Here is a 22,643-nt window from a genome sequence, read left to right as displayed (position 1 = left end):
CTAGATTCCAGAGGGCTGCCTGTGCAGACGGAACTATATGCAAGCAAGAGTCAGCATATTCAGAGAAAACAGGTAAGAGCACTGACTAAATTTAGAACAAAAGCTTTTAAATATCATTTTAAGCTAATAGGAGGGGGAAAAAAGAGGAAATGAAGCACATATCAAATCACACAAACACATAGTAATTAGGGCATCCTTGCAGAATATAACACAATTGCTATGTGTCAGAGGCTCTTTAGATTTATTTGTCCATTTCATTATTTACAGTGGCACCTCATTAGTGTGAGTGACCTATAAAAAGATCTTAAGTATAGATTTTCTGGACCATTACCATTTAAAAAATTTGAGCAGATCATGTTAATTTGAGTGAGCCAATTGCATTGGTCATTATTTGTAAGCATTAAGATTCATTGCTAAAACAAAAATTGTAATATATAAGTATCTGCCAAGTTTGGACTTAACTCTAGTACTATATTGCAACAAAAAGGCAAATTGCATGATTCAAATGCTTGCATGTTTTTATTTGTTCTAATTTAAACAATCTTGAAATTATCCCTAAGATGGCCTAAATATTCTGTGGAAATTTAGAAACCAGTCATCACAAAATGTCAATGTCGTTAAATAATTTTTATCTGATTTTTTTCCCCCCCCCCATACACTGACCTTTTGACTCCTCCTCATTACAATTTTATTTTACTAGCATCCTCACTGTAGATTTCTCACTTTCTATCGCTCCATCTGAACCTTTGACTTAAGCTCTTTGTTTCTCATTTACCCCAGTTTCTACAATTCGCCCTCTTCTGGCCTCACCATCAATCATTGGCTGGGAGGACAGCCACTAAATATTACAAATCCTTTCTATCCCCAAAAATTACATTATCTCTACAACCCAAATATAAGAACATAACATTGTTATTGTTGACCAATCACATTGCCAAATATGATATACGGCTCAAGCTTTTCAAAAAGCTTGGCTGTAACTAATGTTATAAAAGATAAACTAACAAGGATTTCATAGTAAACATACTATCTGGTTAACAACCATAGGATTAAGCTATTGTGTATCTTGTGCACAGCCATCCATTATTGAGAGTTGGGAGTTTTTCAGCATGTTTAATTAGATCTTGAGCTGTTCATCACTTTTGGTTATAAGATTGCATTGACAAAATGTAATTTTACTGAAAAACTCCAACCCTATTATGCTATTAAAACTAAATCAGCTGATTAAGTAGAAAATACAGCGTATAAATAAGACACTGTTTGTAGCATATACTCATTTTAAAGTTATTGAGCACAGCTACAGATCAAAAGCCGGCCAGTGATGTTATCCTACCCAGGTAGTACTGCAGGAAGGAGAAGCATTGGTGTCCCCCTGGTGGTGAAAGAATGCAATGTTACAAGATTGATTTCTCCAACAATACAGCAGAAGATGCTTCAGAACATTTGAGGATTGCACATGAGAGTAAACTATAATTTGCCATTTTATGGGGAAATAATTGGTCACGACTGTTTTGCTGAATCAGTCAACTTAAAAACTGGACAATAGGAATGGTCACTCCTCAAGTCATTTTAAAAATACAAGCTATATTAGCGGTCAGATTAATTTCGATCCTTTGCCTTTCAAGGAAGCATTTTAACTAAAATGCCACTCACTTCAATGAAAAATATTCTGATGTTTGCAAAGAGGATTACAGTCTCAGAGCAACTTACATGCATATTTGCAGCTATAAAATAACTAGAACATTGTTCTCTTAAAAAGGTGCAAGAAATGCAATGCTTTATTAAAATAAATTAACTAACTCAGATCAATATGGGATATTATTTTGATGCAAAAGAAATACTAATTTCAACTGCTACAGCCTTGACAATAGGTGAGTGCTGCTTACTGCACAATTATCTACAGAACATATAAATTAAGTGCATTATTGATGGCTTACTCAAAAAAAAACCCATAAGAACTTGATGACTTTCTGGCATAAAGAATTTTTCTAGCACGTTAAGAATTGACATTTACTAAAATAAAAATACATTTGTTTTATTACCAGAAAGATTACCATAACACCTAAATGCAGCACTTTGCTTATGGTTTCCATCCCCCCACAATAAGCTTCTACAATACAATTAAAGGGGAAAATACATTTATTCATTGGTTTTATGAATAGGGGCATTTTTTCATGAAAAATATGCAAACTGCTTTGAATTTAATTTAAAACATGTCTATTTGTTTTTGTTCATCAATATTAGCAACACAATAAAACAGGCTTCCAACTGCTGAGTTTGCAGATAAAGTGAATGCAAATTCACTAAAGTGAATATTTATTGTAGTAAGTAAAATTGAAAATAACTATAGAGAGACAACACTGTTTGACAAAAGAGATGCAGAACTCAAAACACAACCAGTCGCTGCTATGCAAAATAGTTTACTGCAGCAAGTTTTCAAATTTGAATCAATCATTGCTCTGCCATCCTTAAGTACTTGAAATTAGTAATCAAAATCTAAAAGCTGTGGCCTACACTTTAAACTCTGCACAGAAGTACTGATAATCGAGCCTAGCACAGAACCTGAGGTTAAAGATGTAACTGGATGGAAATGAAATAATCCACATTTCTGTCAGCAATTCATTTTAGCATACACTGCAAAATCCATGATAAAGGCATATTCTGCAAATTTGTAGGAGGCAGATATTTGTAACATTTTTGAAAATTTCATGTCAATATATGTGGTTTTGTGAGGCAAATCGATTGTTCTCAAAGATAGTTGTTTAATTTTGATGGCAACAAAACAAATCACAACTTTGTTCGCACACTGAACTATTTGGTGTACTGTAATTTATATATAGCATAATAACAAAGTCCTGCACTCACGTTGATAGCTTGGAAATATTTACCTTACACATTCAGTATAAACAAAGGACTGAACAACAAGAACCAAACTGATATTAAAAATGTGTTTTGTACTTTAACAGAAAAATTAATTTTTAAAAACACACATCTCAACATTGGTCACTGAATATGAATACATGTGGGTTTTATTCTGCAAAGCCTACATGTCTGCTGATATTTTCAGTTCTTTAACTTATAAAAGCTTTTCTCTCATTTCATAGACTAGTGAAGGGTTTCCTCTAGCCATATGAGTGACAACATCATCTGAGTGTACTGCAGAAATTCATATTGTGTTCTATCTAGGTCTTAGGATATACGCACATAGATAAACATAACATTTGCTATTGAAAATCTACTGATTACTCTTTAAACTATGATTTACTGTTGGAATGAAAAGCAGCTAACCTTATATATACAATCAGACCTTGTCAGTTTAGAAACAATGTGCACCAACAATAACGGGATACATTGTCACAAGTACACATGCAAAAATATTAGTTTGTTCTTTTTACTACTTGAATTTCCCCAAGGTAGCCTTTCAGTTTCAGATTCTGTTGATAATATATAAGAACTCCAGCCCAATCAAAGGCGATCCCCTGTCCTCACCTCAGAAGTGAGGAAGTTATGCAAATACAATCAAGACAAACTAATTGCACCTGACAAAAGCCACAAAGCATCTAATCCAAAGAGGCATGGATATATAGTTCTTCAGATAAAGGATGGTATACTTTATTGTAAAAATGGTTCAGTGGTTTACCATATTATCAAGTACTTAGTCTGCTTGATTTGCTGGTTTAAAATAAAATTAAAACTAACTTTAAAACAGCAATGCAATAGAATGCTGTCAATTTCCTGCCACCACATAGGATCTACGGGTATTCTATAATCACTGCTCTGTTGATCAGTTATCAAGGTAATGCAATGAAGGCTGCATATAGCTAGAGGAACATACCATGCTAAAATGAGGGTAAACACATCGGAACATTTCAGTAAGGAAAAGCTGAACGGTACAAAGGTGACCAGATAGACTTATCCTTCAAATGTTCGCCCAAACTTGGCTTGTAGCTACAACTGGATCATGCAGTGAACTTTCAACATGGTATACATGTTTTAATTGTGATGGCACTTCCTAGTTTGAGATAGTGTTGTAGCTTTTCACACTTAAACACCAATGATGCCTTAAACTGAATGTTAACTATTTAAATATTCTATTGTATACATTTTTAATATCTCTCTCTTTTTATAAGCATTAATCGTTGTACCCATTAGTGAGGTGATCTTTTTGCAAAAATAGATTAAACATTTCCTGGTGCAAATCCCTGCAGATGTACAGACTTTGCAGCAAACAGATCTCAAATTTTAATCATTGTAAAACGTTACACATACCTCATTCTGCTCCTCATGCTCCAGCAAAGCCTGCAGGAAAGCTCGACGCTCATGACTTGAAGATTTTTGATCAAACATACCAGCCTGGATAACTTTCTGGTCCACGTTAAGCTTGTATTTGGCAGCAGCAAGAATCTTCTCCTCCACACTGTTAACTGTGCAGAGGCGCAAGACACGGACTTCATTCTGCTGTCCAATACGATGAGCCCTATCTTGGGCTTGCAAATCCTTGGGTTGTGCAGAATGGATAATGGAAAAGAAAGAAAGAAGTTTCATCAAAATTTGAATCCAATGTTTTTATTATCTCTGATAAAAGCTAAGAAATGCTGGAACCACTCAGCAGGTCTGGCAGCATCTGTGGAAAGAGAAGCAGAGTTAACGTTTCGGGTCAGTGACCGAAAGTGTTCCGAAGAAGGGTCACTGACCCGAAACGTTAACTCTGCTTCTCTTTCCACAGATGCTGCCAGACCTGCTGAGTGGTTCCAGCATTTCTTGTTTTTATTTCAGATTTCCAGCATCCGCAGTATTTTGCTTTTATTTTAGCTTTAATCAGAGAATCTATAACTATTCTGCGGCTTAATATCTACAAGTGCTAATCTTAAGGTTTTCTGACTTTTCTCCATTTGGAGACCACCCATCTCAAAATGAAAGAATGGGATGATCTGTGTTTTTGATGCAGCACAGGAGGTGGCCAAGAGACAAGACCAAAGCTTTGCTACTGCATGGAATTGCAGAAGTCCACAGAGGATGCACAAAATGGACAGTTAAAATAGAGTTGTCACATGAATAGCTATAATTTGATTTCCTGGTGGTTTAGGATCCAGCTGGCTCGATAACAAGCAACAGAAAGGGTCCAAGCTATTAAAGAATTTAAACCTACAATGTGTCATTAACTGGTAGGATCTAGTCTGAAAATTCTGCAATGCTCTTATATACTGCCTGGCAAATAGCTAGACTTAAAGGCTCAGAAACAAGGTTGCTTTTCAACCTCTCAACTGAATCTTTAGTGCAGGGAGAAAAATACTTTTAACAACTTACACTTGTATAGTGCATTTAACATAGTGGAACGTCCCAAGTGAATATCTTGCTCGCAACAGGAGTGATATCAATAAAACCATTTTTGACACGAGCCGCAGAAAGAGAAATCAGGACAGATGCCTGAAAGCTTGAAAGCAGGCTTCAAGGAGAAACTTAAAAGAGGAGAGAAAAGGTACAAAGGCAGAGAGGTGCAGGGGGCATTCCAGAGCTTAGGGCCAAGGCAGCTGAAAGCACAGCCTCCAAAGGTGGAGCGATTAAAATTAGGGATATGCAAGAGACCAGAATTGGAGGAGTGCAGAGATCTCAAAAGCTTGTAGAGTTAGAGGAGGCTACATAGATAGGGAGAGGCGAGGCCATGGAGGGAACTGAAAACGCAGATGAGGATTTTAAAATTGAAGCATTGTTGGATGGGCAGCCAGTGCAGGTCAGCAAGCACAGGACGATGGGTGAATGAGAGTTGGAGCGAGTCAAGATATGAGCAGCAAAGTTGAGCACAAGTTTGTGTAGCACAGAAGATGGATTGCCAGCCAGCACAGCATTGAAGTAGTCAAGTCTAGAGGTAATAAAGCCATAGATGTGGGTTTCAGCAGATGGGTTCAGACAGGCTTGGAGTTGAGTGACGTTATAAAGGTAGAAGTACAGTCTTGGTGATAATATAATAAGTCTCAGAATAACTCTCCTGCAATTATATTTATGCTGTATAACCACAAGTTGGAAAATGACACAAAATTCATCTCCACAGGCATTACATGACGATTTTTTTTTTAAATGGGCAAACACATCATATTGACATGTTACATTAATAACCGCTGATAATTTTCAAAAAAAGTTTTTTTTAAAAAATACACATGAAGTTAAAACGACCATGCTGTTTGTGTTACAATAAGTGCCACACCTGGTGCGGATTCCAGTCACTGTCAAAGATGACAACAGTATCGGCAGCTTGAAGGTTCAAACCCAGACCACCAGCTCGGGTACTGAGCAAAAATATGAAGTATTTGGAGTTTTCTTCATTAAACATTTTCAGCAAAGCGCCACGGTCCTCTGCCTTAGTTGTTCCTGTGTGTATAGGATAGGTAGAGATTGAGAAATCAGGATAAAAGAAATAGAAATATCTCAGGAATGCCTACGTTACCATAAAAGCAAGACAATTCTCAGGTACACTCAGGATCAAGAAAATTTTTACTCTATTACGTTATACTTTGGCTGTACAAAAATGTGTGTCTGCAGTTTCTGGCATTAGTCAGCTATCAAATATGATCAGCCTACAATGCTCACTTTTGTGCCCTTTGCAAATGTCTGCTGCAGCTCAGCAAATATATCCACAAGCACCTAGATAACATGGCACAATGACAACACTGGTTGAGACATGTAAAAGTATAAAAAGCTTATTCAAGTGCAGTAACACTGAATTTGGAATTTAACATTTTAACTTGCTAATCATCAACAATATTAACTTTACTTATGAGAAAACAAAATTGCATGAGAAACATGATCTAAATTTCACTAACCATATATGCAGATTTCTAGAGACTGACTGTGACTTGTAGAGTACCTTACAAAAATAAGCCCAGAGGCAAAATATAAAATTGAAACATTTGGAACATCTTGAATTGTTACATTTGAAATATCTGGCATCTTCCAATCAGTATGACATCTAAACCCAGTTTGTACTAGATTAAAATTAGTATTAATAATATGCATCTAGGGAAAAACATTTCATGAATGGAATGAAATCCTAATGAAGCGATAACTGGCTTGCAAAGAAAGGATGCACTTAGAGTGGGACACTATATAAAATACAATCTCTTACATTTGAGCTGCTCGAGCACAAAAGACTATGACCCAGATTTTGCTGGAGCAGGGCATCTTGCAGCATGCCCTGTGAGTCAGATTTTTCCCTCACCCTTCAGCTCGTTTTTTTTTGTGCTGCAAATTGTAGGACGTTCAAGTTGATAATGATGCGATGAAGTCATCAAGGCATCTGGAACCTGGTTGAATGCTGGGACCATCAGCCTATTTTCTTAAGTAATGAAATTTTAGGATAGAGAAAGAAACAGAATAATAGAGAAGGAAATAGGGTGAATTCAAGTCAAATTAAATAGAGAAAAATTGAGAGGGATTGAAGGGCTGGCTAAAGAGAAAGAAAGAAAAAGAAAGAAAAAAATTGAACAATTAAAAATGATAAAACCTCAAGGAACAAATTACTACCTGCAGGAGTGAGACTCCAGTTTCAATTGTTCCTTTCTGGGACTTCAAGTTGAGTGGCAGTGCAAGAACATAAATTTTGCAATGTCATTAAATAGCAGCTCCAACTTTGTGCAGGGAGTTTAATTCATTTCAATAGAGCAAATCCAGCAAATTCACAAAACTCATGGGGAAACTGACAGCAAGCTATAGTTTTTGCTAGGCCAACAGGCAAAGTGTCACAAATTGTCCAGTAATTTGGGACAATTCACAACTCACAGTGTATAAATTCCTTATCACAAATTGCTGTGTTATGAATATAGGACTGAAATTTATGGGCCCTCCAGAGCGGAGGCACTTCGCCAAGCAATTTTTTCGGGGGCGGTATAGACTGAAGATGACCTTCCCATCCAGAGGCCAATAAGTGGCCTATTAATGACCACTTAAGGGCCTCTTCCTGACACCACTGGGATTTAACCAGTGGCAGCAGGGGGCGGGGGCCTCTGCCAAATGGGGAGGTCACCTTGTAAAACGAGGCGACGCCCATGTGGGCTTCGGGTTGGGGGCCTCCTCCATGGGCAATCTGTGGCCCGCAGAAAGCCCCCGCCAGGAATATATCCCATCTTCCTGAACCACCCTCCCCTGCACTGAATGCCCACCCCTCACCAGGAACTGCTGTACTGGCCCCAGCGACCTCACCTCTGATTGGCTGGCAGCTCTTGGAGGCAGGATCCCCGTCTTTAAAGGGATGGAATACTGTTGCAGGGCTGTTAATTGGCCTGGTGCCACAGAATCGCTCCAAGTGGGCTCCAGCTAGACGTGGTGGGAATCCCCCTGTCTTTTCGCTCCAGTGGCAGTAGCCCCGCCATAGGCACAAAATTCAGGAGTCAGGAAGAGGAGTAGGCTATTTCACCCCTCAACTTTATTCTGCCATTTAATGAGATCATGGCTGACTTGTGACCTAATTTCATAGACTTGCCTTTTCCCATACCCCTTAATGGCTTTGGTTAACAAAAATCTATCAATCCCAGATCAAAAATTAATAATTGATATAGCAGCAATTGGTGTGTGCAGACTACAGTTCCAAACTTCTACCACCCTTTGCATGTAGAAATGTGTCCTAATTTCACAGTTGAAGGGTCTCCTTCTGTGCAGTTATGACTCTATGGGCTGGATTTCCAAAGGGCCGTGGGATCGGGACTCGGTGCGGGCATCATTTGAAAATTGCGGTCCCAGAGGTCATGTCAGGAAATTTTCAATGTGTTGGAAATGGGGGAGAAACAAGGATCACGTATGCCGCCAAATAATGGCCCTTTAAGTCCCTTTAGGAGCTTGTTAAGGGGTCAGGGTGTTTGGGAAGGCAATTTTTAAATCTGATTTTAATGAACCTGATCAGTCTGGCGCACCTTAGTGCACAGCTGTCAGGGTCACTGCAAAGCAAAAGCAAGCTGGTTTCCATGTGTGTAGAGATGAAATTTTAGGGGCACCTAGTGCCAGGTTCAGTGTTGTACCTCTACTTGGCGTCCATGGCCACCTTCTGCCATCGTCATCACCCTAGCCCTTACATGAGCTGCCTGCTCTCCTCAGTAAGGCAGCAGTAGCCCCCAACATGGCTTTCACCTGCCTTTGCCGCTGGAATTAGGCAGGCAGCTCCTGCCTCCTGTAGGCGTGCTGTGCCTCTAACAGGCCGCTGAGCTTGCCTCCTACCCAACTGGGGCATTAATACAAAAAGATCGCAGCACAAGAGCAACACAGCATAGGGAGTCAGGTTCCCAACCTGCTTTGAAAATCCGGCCCTGTGACTCTATGAAAGGCCTGGGTCTATTTGTTAAACTATGTCCCCTTGTCCTCAACCCCCCAACCAGCAGAAATAACTTCTCTCTATCTACCCTATCCGTTCCCTGTAACATCTTGAAAACTTTGAACAAATCACTCCTTATGTGCTAAATTCCAGCAATACAACCCTAATTTTTGCGATCTCTCCTCGTAATTTAACCATTGGAGAACCGGTATTACTTTAGTAAATCCACGGTGCACTCCCTCAAAGGCCAATATATTCTTCTCAAGGCATGGTGCCCAGAACTGCTCACAATATTCCAGCTGTGATCTAACCAGGGCATTGTACAGCTGTAGTATAACTTCTACCCACTTCTATTCTAGACCTCTAGACATAATGGCTAGCATTCCATTGATTACTTTCTGTATCTATGTACCTGGACCCCAATTTTTTTTTCTAGCTTGTTTAGAAAGTACACTTTTTTTTTTTAGGTCCAAAATGGATGACCTCACAATTGCCTACTTTGAAATTCATCTGCCACAATTTTGTCCATTCGCTTAGTCTATTAATCTCCCTTAGTAATTTTATGCTTCCATCTACACTGCTTACAATGTTGCCTATCTTTCGGTCATTGGCAAAGATTAGAAAGGTAGCTTTCTATTCCATCATCTAAGTTATTAATAAATACGGTGAATAGTTGAGGCCCCAACACAGATCCTTCCAGACCACTAGTCACATCCTGCTGATTAGAATGCCAAGTTCCACATAGTAACATAGCAGCAGAAGTAGGCCATTCAGCCCGTCGAGCCTGATCCATCATTCAATTAGATCACGCTGATCATCTACCTCAACACCACTTTCCCACACTATCCCCATATCCCTTGATGTCATTAATATCCAGATATCTATTGATTTCTGTCTTGAACATGCTCGGTAATTGAGCTTCCACAGCCCTCTGGGGTAGAGAATTCCAAAGATTCACCACCCACTGAATGAAGACACCACTCCAGAGACTTGAGCACAAAAGGAGGAGTACTGCACTGTCAGAAGTGCCATCTTTCGGATGAGACATTAAACCGAGGCCCCATTTGTCCTCTCAGGTAGATGTTAAAATCCCATGGCACCGGGGAGTTATCCCCGGTGTCCTAGTCAATATTTATCCCTCAATAAACATCACAAAAACAGATTATCTGGTCATTATCATATTGCTGTTTGAGAGCTTGTAGTGTGTAAATTAGCTGCTGTGTTTCCTGCATTACAACAGTGACTACACTTCAAAAGTACTTCATCGGTTATAAAGTATTTTGGGATGTCCTGAAAGGCACTATATAAACGCAAGTATGTCTTTCTTTTAACCTGCCCATTTATACCTACTCTTTATCTCCTGCAACTCAGCCAATTTCCTTATCAGGTCATTAAGTATTGTGGTATGTTTGCATTGTGGTATGTTTACAAAATCCTGGAACTCACTTCCTAACAGCACTTTGGGTGTACCTACCCAACATGGACTGCAGCAGTTCAAGAAGGCAGCTCACCACCACCTTCTCCAGGGCAATTAGGGATGGGCAATAAATGCTGGCCTGGCCAGCGACACCCACATCCCATGAATGAATAAAAAATGTTTACGTTTAAATGAAAATTCAAATGGATACCCTGTAGGTTGATCGTATAGAAAAGGATAATGTTCACCCAATAATGAAGTTGTAACTAGAAAGTTATGCTGGTCTCCTTGGTTTTTAGGTAACTACTGACAAGAATTTGGAAACACGGAGTAACTGACTTCTTGTCAAAAGAAAGTCTTGCTATTGAATGACCTTTAAGACAGTCTAGTGGTATTTACGAGGACATTAGTCCTCATGTTATTCATATATTTTGTTCCCACTTGTAACCAAAGCCCCAATTGTACTATTGTGTCTGCACCTTCACTTCCATTAGTTATCAGATAGATTTTATGTATGATTTGATTTGATTTAGATTTAGAGATACAGCACTGAAACAGGCCCTTCAGCCCACCGAGTCTGTGCCGACCATCAACCACCCATTTATACTAATCCTACACTAATCCCATATTCCTACCACATCCCCACCTGTCCCTATATTTCCCTACCACCTACCTATACTAGGGGCAATTTATAATGGCCAATTTACCTATCAACCTGCAAGTCTTTGGCATGTGGGAGGAAACCGGAGCACCCGGAGGAAACCCACGCAGACACAGGAAGAACTTGCAAACTCCACACAGGCAGTACCCAGAATTGAACCTGGGTCGCTGGAGCTGTGAGGCTGTGGTGCTAACCACTGCGCCACTGTGCTGCCCTCTGATGTATCTAATACATCAGTTTTCAGGACAGATTGGATTTGGATTTTGATGAAAATCTCTTCATTGTCACTAACCATGTGGATGCCAAAGCAATATTCTTTCATGATAGCCTATAGATTCTAAGGGGGTAGAGGGATTTGGTCCACATTCGAGGGATATTGTATGAACCTTCACTGTGCAATGTGCGTAGGTCCAGATCAACTTGGTATCAGTGACTTAAAGTTCACTCCAATTACAGCATGTTATCCCCTTTCTAGAGTGTCTATGTATACTGTATAGAACTGAAGTATACAGATCACCTTTAATATCCAGTTATGTATCAATTTCTATCTTGAACATGCTCAATGATTGAGCTTCCACAGCCCTCTGGGGGTAGAGAATTCCAAAGATTCACCACCCTCTAGGGGTAGTGCATAGTTCCTAGGTGAATCCCAGTAAAATAACTCCAGGCTTATTCACAGTCAAACCTACTTAATCTTCTAATGCTAAAATGTATAGTTCATACTGAAGCTTATGCCTAAAGTAGTGAAAAATATTAACGACTGCTCAGATATGAAGTGTAAACTAGTGTACTGAAGATGTGTTCAATTACCAAAATTGTGCTGAATCTCCCCCTCAGGTATTGTAATACAAAGCTATTAAGTTAGTAAAGATATCAGGAATGTTAGAAATTGGATAGGTTATGATAGAGAATGTGAACTTGATACCAGAATAAATATTAATGGGAAATGTAAGGTCCATAAATAATGAGAAATATATGAATTACAGCTCAAAATTAATAGCAAAACAAGAACTATTAGTTCACGGAATGCATACTTGTAGCTCTGTGGCACCATATCTATATTCTGCAATCTTTCTGTAATCTATATGTCAAACCTACACATACAAAGTATGATAAGTGTACTTTTTATTATCGGACATAATAGCTGCTAATCCACACCAAAGACTGATTTACCTAGACAGAAAAGTGTTTTTGCTGTTTCGGTGAAGCTCCGAAAATGGCCACGAGGAGATGCCCAAAAAGCCCAGGCTTATTAATATAGCAATTTCCTTCCCCATAGAAGTAGGCAGCTGAGGTGGAGAATCTAGTTGTATTCACAGTCACCTGTTTGGCACAATACACTGATGGCATGCATCATTTTCCACTGTAAAGGAATGGTTCCCAAATCAAGAGAATTTGGAACATGTTCTCACCCAGTTCCCTTTAAAACCCTGAGAAGGAAACCATCTGGTCCTGGGAATTTATCACTCTTTGGTGTCATTTTCTTCATTACTGTTATTTTGCTTATGTTAATTTTGCTGAGTCCCAATTCTCTGTTAGTTTCCTTGGGATGTCCTCTACTGTAAATACTTAAGCAAAGTAATTATTCAACATGTCCAACATTTTCTCATTTCCAATTACAATATCACCATTATCAATTTTCAAGGAAGAGATTGCCTTGGGTGCATGTAACTATGTAAATGTTGTTTAATTTGTAAAACAGCAAATTAGGATTTTTTTTTTTATATGCCTTGCCCTCTTCATTGTTGCATTGATTCCCCAATGGACAAAAGGCTTCACCAGAATGGCACACCCAGAGTGAAGAATGAGTAGACTGTGCACTTGCGATGGAGCAATTTATGACTGTGGGAATGTTTTGTGCAAGGGGCAGGGGTGAGCATAGCCTTCAGGGCTAGTTGTATATGGATTTAGGCTTATTCATTATTTGAACCATGCCTCTACGAGGCCAGTATAGACTTCTCTAGAAGCCAGATGTACAGCTGCAGCTAATCCTGCCCACATTATATTTCTCTTCCTCCAGCTCCTCTTCCTCCTTGTCAAATCACTCCTCCTCGTCAAATCACAATGAGTGGTCTGCAGCTTCCTCTCTCTCGCACAGCACCATGTTGCACAAGGCACAGTAGACCATCATCATTCTGGAGACCCGTGCTGGTGCATAGTGAAGGGCACCCCCCAAATCTGTCAAGGCATCTGAATCTAATTATCAGCAATCCAATGGCTTGCTCAATGATGTGGCTCCTGTTGTACCTCCCCTTGGCATTATTGGCAGTACTCCTGACAAGCGTCATCAAGCAGGTCCTCAGAGGGTAGCCCTTATTTCCATGAAGCCACCTGCTCAATCTGCAAATACTTGACTGGCGCAGGATGCAAAGTCACGGAAGCTTCCAGGAAATCTTATGCACACATGCATGATGAACTTAAGGCGATCACAAATGATCTACACATTGAGTGAGTGGAATCCCTTCTGGTTGTTGAACACTCCAGGGTTATCTGATGGTGCTTTGATTGCCACAAGGCTGCAGTCTATGATCCCCTGAACATGTGGAAATCCAGCCACTGCAGCAAAGGCAAGAGCTCTCTGTGTCTGACTGGCCTCATCAGTGTCAAGGTGCACATATTAGGCAGTTTTTGCAAACATGGCATCTGTTAATTGGGAAATGGACTTGTGGGCTGCAGATTGAGAGATTCTGATATCCCCAGTTTATGCCTGAAAAGGAGCCGGAGGCGAAGAGATTCAGGGCTGTGGTGACCTTGAAGGCCACTGACAGCACATGCTCACCTGGCCCTCTTGGAAGGAGGTCTTGTTCCAAGAGGCTGTAAAAGTCAGCAACAAGTTGCCACAAGAGCCTAAGCCTCCTGAGGCACTATTGCTCAATCACATCGAGGAAGCGGAGCCTCTGCCTGTACATTCTGTTTGGGGGAGGTATCACCTCCTTCAAGCTGCCGCTCTGCATCCTTCCTTTCTGTCCTGTGGAGCAGCATGTAGCCACAGAGAAGGCAGCTGCTGTTGGTGTCACTGGTCCTGCTGCTACTTGTGATGGCGTTGCTGGTCCTCCTGTTCCTCTTCAGAGGTCGATATAATGGCTGCATAAGCTGTTCCCATTCTGCAGCGAAGGCGGAGAGCAAATAAGTTTACATCAAATTAAGTAAGGCGTAAGACAAGTCAAATAACTTCCAAAAAGTTGTTTCAGTCCTGTAAATCAGGGAAATCACACTCTCAATACTCGTGCTTAGAGTACAAGCCTTTCCCATAGGCATGGCTGCAGTTGTTCAGTTTTTCTGTTTAAATGCTTTCTAGCATGCCAGTTTCAATGCTCAGTGACTTCCTGCTGTGCTCTCGCCTTGTACATCCTAGAGAGATCCATACAGCTCAGCAAATCCGTGTGCTGGCTGTTAAAGCCAGTATAGAGGGTTAATTTGTTATTTAATTAGTATTTAACATATGTAAATATCTGACACTTTTAAGGGAGTTCCCGCTCGCTTGCAAACGCAGCTCATTAAATGTGGGGTAGCGGGAACGTCGGGTACCCCACATGGCGTCCGTTTTCAGGGTTTTAACCCCCACAGTGCACACCCGAGTCTGCCCCCCGCCCCACCGCTGGCAGATAAAATTCCACCCATTATTGCAGAAAATTATCCCAGACACACTCAAGTAATTCACCTTTCTGACTAGTCTGCTTATCCCAATCTAAATTAAAGTTAACGCACCTCCCCATTAAAACCACTCTGCTTTTGCTACATGCTTGTCTAATCTCTGCATTTATACAATCTACCACTTGACAGCTCGTTTCAGGGAGCCTATACACCAACTCCCACTTGTCTTAAATCCTTTTCCATTTCTTAACTCTACCCAGAGTCTCCACTGCCTGCTTACCTCTCATTCTATCCTCTCTTGTCACTGAAGTGATTTCATCCTTAATCACTAAGACTACTCATCCCCTTCTCCCATTTTCCCATCTTTCCTGCAGACCTCATAACCTGATGTGTTTAGTTCCCTGTCCTGACCGTCTTGCAGCCATGTCGCAGTAACGGCTACCATGTCATACCCTCCAAGTTGAATTTGCACCTGTAATACATTCAATTTGTTGCTTATACTGTGTTGTTTTTTTAAAAAAAACACACTAATAACGACATGAACATTAAATACGCTGTTATTTTCCCAGCCACCTTTATATTCAACTGACTATGCTCAGTGCACCCATCAATGCACACACAAATAAAGAAAGCTATGCAGTGGCAGGGAGTGGGAAGTTTTATTGAAGTGCTAGATTTGGATTAGGAACAAATTTTCACCGGAGATAATTTAAATGGAAAATTATAGCCCATTTTGAGAATGCTTTGTACAACTGAACATTCTCAGTGTAATTAAATACCATATTAGTAGACCTAACTAACACAAAAAGGTACTGGCCCGATGAACACTGGAATCAGATAATCAGCTACACGAAAGTGGTTGTGGTTTAGTTTACACATTAGAACAAAGTACAATGCATTATAACTATACTTACACTAATCTCATCTCATTTATTTGAACTAGAAACATCTTTAGATTTATTTGACCCAATCCAGCAACAGGATGGAAACTGCTCATGAAATTTAGTGACATTTTTAAGTAATTCAACAGTTTTAAGCAAAGGGAATAAACAGCAAGTTCATTTTTTAAGCTTTGGAATATCGTTAAAAGATAATCATGCAAGTTTATAGGAAAATCACTAAGATTTTTTCTGCTCTGCTCCCTAATTAAAACGGAATCAATTTGCTCCTCTTCTATGGTTTCCTCAAACCAGCAAACTACTGGTTAGGCATCAAACTTGTTTTGTACCTCTGGTGATTTGTCCAACAATGGGGAGAAAAACTCATTATGTGGAAAATCATATGGGTAAACTGTGCCCTCTGTGGTTTTACAAAGTGATGTGCCAATGCATCACACTGGAAACATGCACTAATTGTATATCAATTGTTTAATTATATGCAGGTGGAGGGTGTTACTTGGGGTCTTACTTCAGTACTGTACGGAGACAGTGAAATTGGTGAAGGTTTAAGTGAGCAGCTACATGTTTGTAATCTTTATTCTTTGTAAAATAAACGCAAGACTGAGTAAAGATTGGCTCCAGCATAATCCTTCAATAAGAAGCTTTCTGGACTATAAAATGGTAGCAAAGGATGGTTGCCAAAAGCTGAAGGTTGGAAACCAAGAAAAAAATTCACATTGAAAACTAAAATCCGAGTGGCTATTGTGGAAAACGGCAGAAAGCAAGTGCAAATTGTCAGAGTATGATCACCCTCTGATGTTCTCCGAGTCTGAACCATATGACCAGTGGAAGAATGGAGTGGATATCTGGGCACGGGTTACGTCCCTACCAGAGAAGAAACAAGGTATGGCCTTGGCATCATCACTTCCTACCAAAAGTAAAATCAGAAGTGAAGTATTTTGTGAACTGGATGCTCGTCAGTCGGATACTGATGAAAGTTTGGATCTTCTGTTACAATTCTTGGGTGAGATTTACAAGAAAGCTAATCAATTAAATGCCTATGAGACATGGCCAGACTTTGATAGATTTCAGAATACAGATGGTTATTCAATGGAGGAATAGACCAAGGACTTTTAACAGACTGTACAGAAGACTGAGGAAATTTAATTTAGAGACCCCTGATTCATTGCAAGCATTTAAATTGCTAGATTGTGTTAGGGTGTCACATATGGACAGGCTCCTGGTTCTAACTGGGCTTCGGTTCTTGGAAACACTCCCTGTTGGATCAGATGTCTGCTGCATTAAAAAAAATTCTGGGGGAACAATCATTTCCTGCAGCCTTGGTAGAACAAATGGCATATTCTGCAGCAACAAAAAGAATGTGGCGTTAATGATTGCTGGATTTCGAAATGGACCAGATACTGGATGTAGGCACCAGTACAATGGAAAAGTTAAAGACAGAAGGAATGAGGATGAAAGCACCTTTAGCAGGTCTGGCTATTTATAACAGAAGACAGAATTGCAAGAGCAATAATAGGTGAATGAATCCCAGGAAGGCCCAAGGAACAATTAATAGGTGCTACTGGTGTGACTCAAAGTATCATTATGCAATGGACTGCCCAAAGCAGAGAGGCAGGGTCCTCAAAACAACACATGACACAAAGAATTCTGAGGAAAAAGAGCAAGATAATGATGAATCTGAATGAATTGTACTATTCACAATAAGTTTTAGTCTTGTGATGAATGTGTTTGTTGCAGATTCATTCAACTGTACTGTGTTAGATAGTGCTCGCACATTGACAGTAGGTGGAGCAGATTGGGGTTAAAATGTTGTTTGGATTCACTCAGTAATGAGGATTGCCGCAAGGTTAAGGAGTATAAAAGTACTACTTGCTTTAGGTTTGGTGATGACAACACACTGAAGTCATTAAAGTGAGTTGTAATTTCATGTAAAGTAGCTGGAGTAAGCCACTTTATCAGTATGATGTAGTCTCTGGTGAGATACTTTTACTGTTGAGTAAAATTGTGAAAAAGGCACAAATGAAACTTGATGTGGAGCACAATAAGGCAATTGTTTTTGGAAAGTCAGTGAATTTGCAGTTTAGCCAGTCAGGGCATTATTGTATCCCCTTAACAAAACCTGATGTTTCTAGTCAGAGTGTTAGAGAAGTATTAATGGCATCAGGTGGTAAGAATCAGACAGAAAAAAAGCAAATTGACCTAAAGTTACACAGCCAATTTGCTCACCCTTCTTCTCAAAAGATTAAAAACACTGCTGAAGGATGCAGGTGTGACTGAAGAAGAGTATACGGGGATAATAGCAGAGATTCGTAAAAAGTGTGAAATTTGTAAAAAGCATCGCAGGACGCCGTCATGTCCTATTGCAAGCCTTCCATTGGCACATGACTTTAACAAGGTAGTTGCCATGGATTTAAAGGTATGGGACAAAGACAGAAATATTTTCATTCTACATTTTATAGAACTGGCAACCAGATTCAGTCTTTCTACAATACATAGCAAGGATAAAAAGGTGATTATTGATAAAATCACAGAAATAGATAAGGACAGGACTTGGGCCACCCACTCAAGTTTCTGACTAATAATGGAGGGGAATTTGCCAATGACTAGTTCAGAGATATGTGTGAAAATATGAACTTATGGTCATGAATACTACAGCTGAAAGTCCTTTCAGCAATGGGCTCTGTGAAAGGAATCACACAGTTATTGATGAAAGGCTGCATAAAATCTTAGCTGACCAACCAGAGTGCAAGTTGACAACTGCCCTGGCATGGACAGTACATGCAATGAATTCACTTCAGATGGTTGGAGGGTATAGTTCCTATCAATTGGTCTATGGGTGAAATCCCAAACTGCCTTCAGTGTCCAACTAGATAAAAAAATTGACTTATGGACAGAAAACAGCAAGTCTTGGTAAATGGTTGCTTTTCAGACTGGAGGATGGTAGACAGTGATGTTCGCCAAGGGTCAGTGCTGGGACCACTGCTTTTTTTGACATACATAAATGACTTGGATCTTGGAATGCAGAGTAAAAATTTGCTGATGACACCAAATTTGGAGGTGTGGCAAACAGCAAGGATATGAACCGCCTGCAACAGAACATAGATAGGCTAGCGGAGTGGGCGGACAGGTGGCAGATAGAATTTAATTCTGTACGAGGGGCATACTGAAGATAGGATATCCATTGAATGTTATGTAGATAATCGTTATTAATAATACTAGATATTAAAGATATCAAGGGAAATGGGGATAGTGTGAGAATATGGCATTGAGGTAGAAGATCAGCCATGATCTGGTTGAATGGCGGAGCAGGCTCGAGGGGCCGAATGGCCTACTCTGACTCCTATTTCGTATGCTCCTAGTGGGATAATGTACACTCTACAAAAATCGTGACTGAGAAAAGACTACGAATTGACCTTGCTGCATTGAAACAAATGGTGGAAAGAAAGGAAATCTCCAAACTTAAATGGGTAGATCATCAGCTATCTGACTGTTTTTCAAACAGAAAAGCTCTCTCTTACAAAAAGAAAAGCTAGTACAAAGAAATTATTAGGGGTCCTAGAGGAAGAGCAACTCGCAATGTAATGCTTTGCACAGAATATGGAATTTATTTTGAAATGTTGTTTGTGCATGTTAAACTCTAAATTAAAGTCTAAGTGAAAGAAGGGAATCTGTTAATTGTATATCAATTGTTTAATAATATGTAGGTGGAGGATGTTAATTAGGCTCTTACTTGAGCACATATTAGGAGAAGATTACTGAGACTGCTGAAGGTTTGAATGAGGAGCTACATGTTTGTAAGTCTGGATTTTGTGTAGGAGGCGGGGCTCCCAGCACCAGGCCGAAAATGGCGGGGGGGATCCCGTGTCCGCCTTTTCGCACCCCCTCTCCCCTCCCCGGAGCGATCCTCCTGTCTTTTTAAATCAAAGAATCATGAGCCGGGATCCCTGTCCCTTTAAAGACAGGGATCCTGCCTCCATGAGCTGCCAGCCAAATCAGAGGGCTGGCAACTCAGCAATGCCAACTGGAGCTATGGGCACTACCAGTACTGCAGAGGCCTCGGACCCAGGCCCAGCATTGGAACACCGGAGAAGAGGTAGGTGAGGTGGGGTCATCGGGGTCAGTCTGGAAGGCCCCAGCGAAGGGGTGGTTGTGAATCCCGGGGGGGGGGGACCCCCATCCCTTGTTACAAGGCGACCTCCCCGCATGGCAGAGGCCCCCCCCCCGTTAAGATCCTAGCAGCAGTGGGAAGAGGCCTTTAATTGATTGTTAATAGGCCACCTACGGGCCTCAATTGGCCTCTGGGCGGGAAGGCAGTCATTGGCCTATGCCCGGGAAGATCATTTGGCGATGGGCCCTCCGCCATCCTCCAGCCACCCGTCACAATACTGTGTCCCCCCACACCCCGCCTCAGGTTGGTGGGGGATGGGGGGGGGGGGAGCATAAAATCCCATCTATAATCATTTTACTTTGTAAAATAAAATGCAAGACTGAGTAAAGATTGGCTCCAGCATAATCTTTCAACAACAAAGCTTTCTGAAGTATAACAACATGAATGTCCAAATGAATACGTAAGGTCAGTAGGTAATCAATTTATAACCAATAGTGAGTTTGTCCTGTGGATTCTGGCTCAAGAACTAGTTGGAGAACATTCAACACACACTGAAATATTGAATTAGTTTTCCAGTATGTATTTCTATTGGACAACCAGAATTTTGAAAGAATGCCTCATCATTTGATCAAAAATATGAAACAGATGATCAGTCAGTACAATTTCTACAGGCATCCCAGTTTAGGAAATACTTTACACTTGGTGAAAAATGTTAGATTAAAAACCATCATTCATTAACGAATGAAAACGCAGCCCAACAATGAACTCAGAGTTCTAGCAGCATATGGGAAAATTTGGTTTTAAATTAACATAGAAAATAGGAGCAGGAGTAGGCCACTTGGCCCTTTGGGCCTGCTCCGCCATTCAAAAAAGATGACGGATCGTCTTAATTCCCGCTAATTCCCCTGTTCCCGCTTTCTCCCCATATCCCTCGATCCCTTTGGCATTAATATATCTATCTCCTTCTTGAATATATTTTATGATTTGGACTCCACTGCCTTCTGCGGTAGAGAATTCCACAGGTTCACCACCCTCTGAGTGAAGAAATTTCTCCTCATCTCAGTTCTGAATGACATACCCCATATCCTGAGACTGTGACTCCTGATTCTGGACTCCCCTGCCATCGGGAACATCCTCCCTGCATCTAGCCTGTCTAGTCCTGTTAGAATTTTATAGGTTTAAAAATAATGATGCCCAATTTATAAATCTGATGCCACCAAGCACTAAATGTGTAATTTCACCCAGCTACAAAATTAATAATTTTCATTAAATGCAAACTGAACTGCATCATACCCATTGTCTACCAGTTCCTACTGGATTTGCTCTCCGTACACTTGCACATAAATCAGCTCATAATGGCTTTAATTGTAATAGCAAGGCTCTATTAGTGTAATTGAGATTGCAGCCAAGTTCCTGTATGATTGGAACATACCATCAAGTCGCAAGTATGGAAAACTTCTGAATGCAAAATAGTCTTCCATAATGGTCATCAGTGAGGTCATCTGGCAGAACAGCAGTACTCGGTGATTAGAAACTTTTAATTTTGGCAAAATACGGTCCAATAATTCAAATTTTCCTGAAGCTCGATATAGATCAGGACTAAATGGAAATAATGGAAGCATCAGCATATTAAAATGTTGCATGGTTAAACAAATGCTATTGCTTCAAACATTTATTTATCCAACATTTAATCAGAATTAAGACATATTATGTCAAACAGGATGGGCAGCGGTACCAAATTTTGTTATGACGTAAAACAATGAGCTATAATAAATAGGATAATAAATCTCAAACCATTTTTCTCAATTATTGCAACATATTCTACTGAACATATTTCAAGAAAATGACATCAACTATAAGTTACCATAGACACTGGACTCTCCCCTTGACATTCAATGGCATTACCATTGCTGAATCCCCCACTAACAAAATCCTAGGGGCTACCATTGACCAGAAACTGAACTGGAGTAGCCATATAAATACCGTGGCTACAAGAGCAAGTGAGAGGCTAGGAATCCTGAGGCGAGTAACTCATCTCCTGACTCCCCAAAGCCTGTCCACCATCTACAAGGCACAAGTCAGGAGTGTGATGGAATACTCTCCACTTGCCTGGATGGGTGCAGCTCAAGTAGCTCGACACCATCCAGGACAAAGTAGCCCGCTTGATTGGCACCCCATCCACAAACATTCACTCCCTTCACAACCGACACACAGTGGCAGCAGTGTGTACCATCTACAACATGCAGTGCAGCAACGCACCAAGGCTCCTTAGACAGCACCTTCCAAACCTGTGACCTCTACCAACTAGAAGGACAAGAGCAGGAAATGCATGGGAACACCACCATCTGCAAGTTCCCCTCCAAGTCACACACCATCCTGACTTGGAACTATATCGCCATTCCTTCACTGTCGCTGGGTCAAAATCCTGGAACTCCCTTCCTAACAGCACTGTGGGTATACCTACCCCACATGGACTGCAGCGGTTCAAGAAGGCAGCTCACCACCACCTTCTCAAGGGCAATTAGGGATTGGTAATAAATGCTGCCTGGCCAGCGATGCCCACATCCCATGAATGAAAAAAAAAACACTGGTGATTCATCTTGCTTTTACTGCAAAATGACAAGGCATAATACTATACAATTAAGGAAATTTTAATATTGAAACCAGTC

At 40.4% G+C, this 22,643-nt stretch overlaps 1 protein-coding gene across 6 annotated transcripts in view; it reads right to left on the bottom strand.

The window, feature by feature from the left end:
- smarca2 (SWI/SNF related, matrix associated, actin dependent regulator of chromatin, subfamily a, member 2) overlaps positions 1 to 22,643 on the bottom strand; it is a 211,363-nt gene that overhangs the window by 68,189 nt on the left and 120,531 nt on the right. For all 6 annotated transcript variants that reach the window (XM_068030208.1, XM_068030207.1, XM_068030205.1 and 3 more), the window contains 4 exons: positions 21,407 to 21,573; positions 6,203 to 6,366; positions 4,270 to 4,497; positions 1,334 to 1,372 (listed from right to left, as the gene is read on the bottom strand). In XM_068030208.1, the coding sequence (XP_067886309.1) occupies positions 1,334 to 1,372; positions 4,270 to 4,497; positions 6,203 to 6,366; positions 21,407 to 21,573 (598 nt within the window). The remainder of the gene's footprint in view (positions 1 to 1,333; positions 1,373 to 4,269; positions 4,498 to 6,202; positions 6,367 to 21,406; positions 21,574 to 22,643) is intronic.

This window comes from Heterodontus francisci, chromosome 4 (assembly GCF_036365525.1).
Source record: "Heterodontus francisci isolate sHetFra1 chromosome 4, sHetFra1.hap1, whole genome shotgun sequence".
Lineage (NCBI taxonomy): Eukaryota > Metazoa > Chordata > Chondrichthyes > Heterodontiformes > Heterodontidae > Heterodontus > Heterodontus francisci.
Note: the sequence above shows the minus strand (reverse complement) of the source record. Positions and strands in the feature narration are given on the sequence as shown.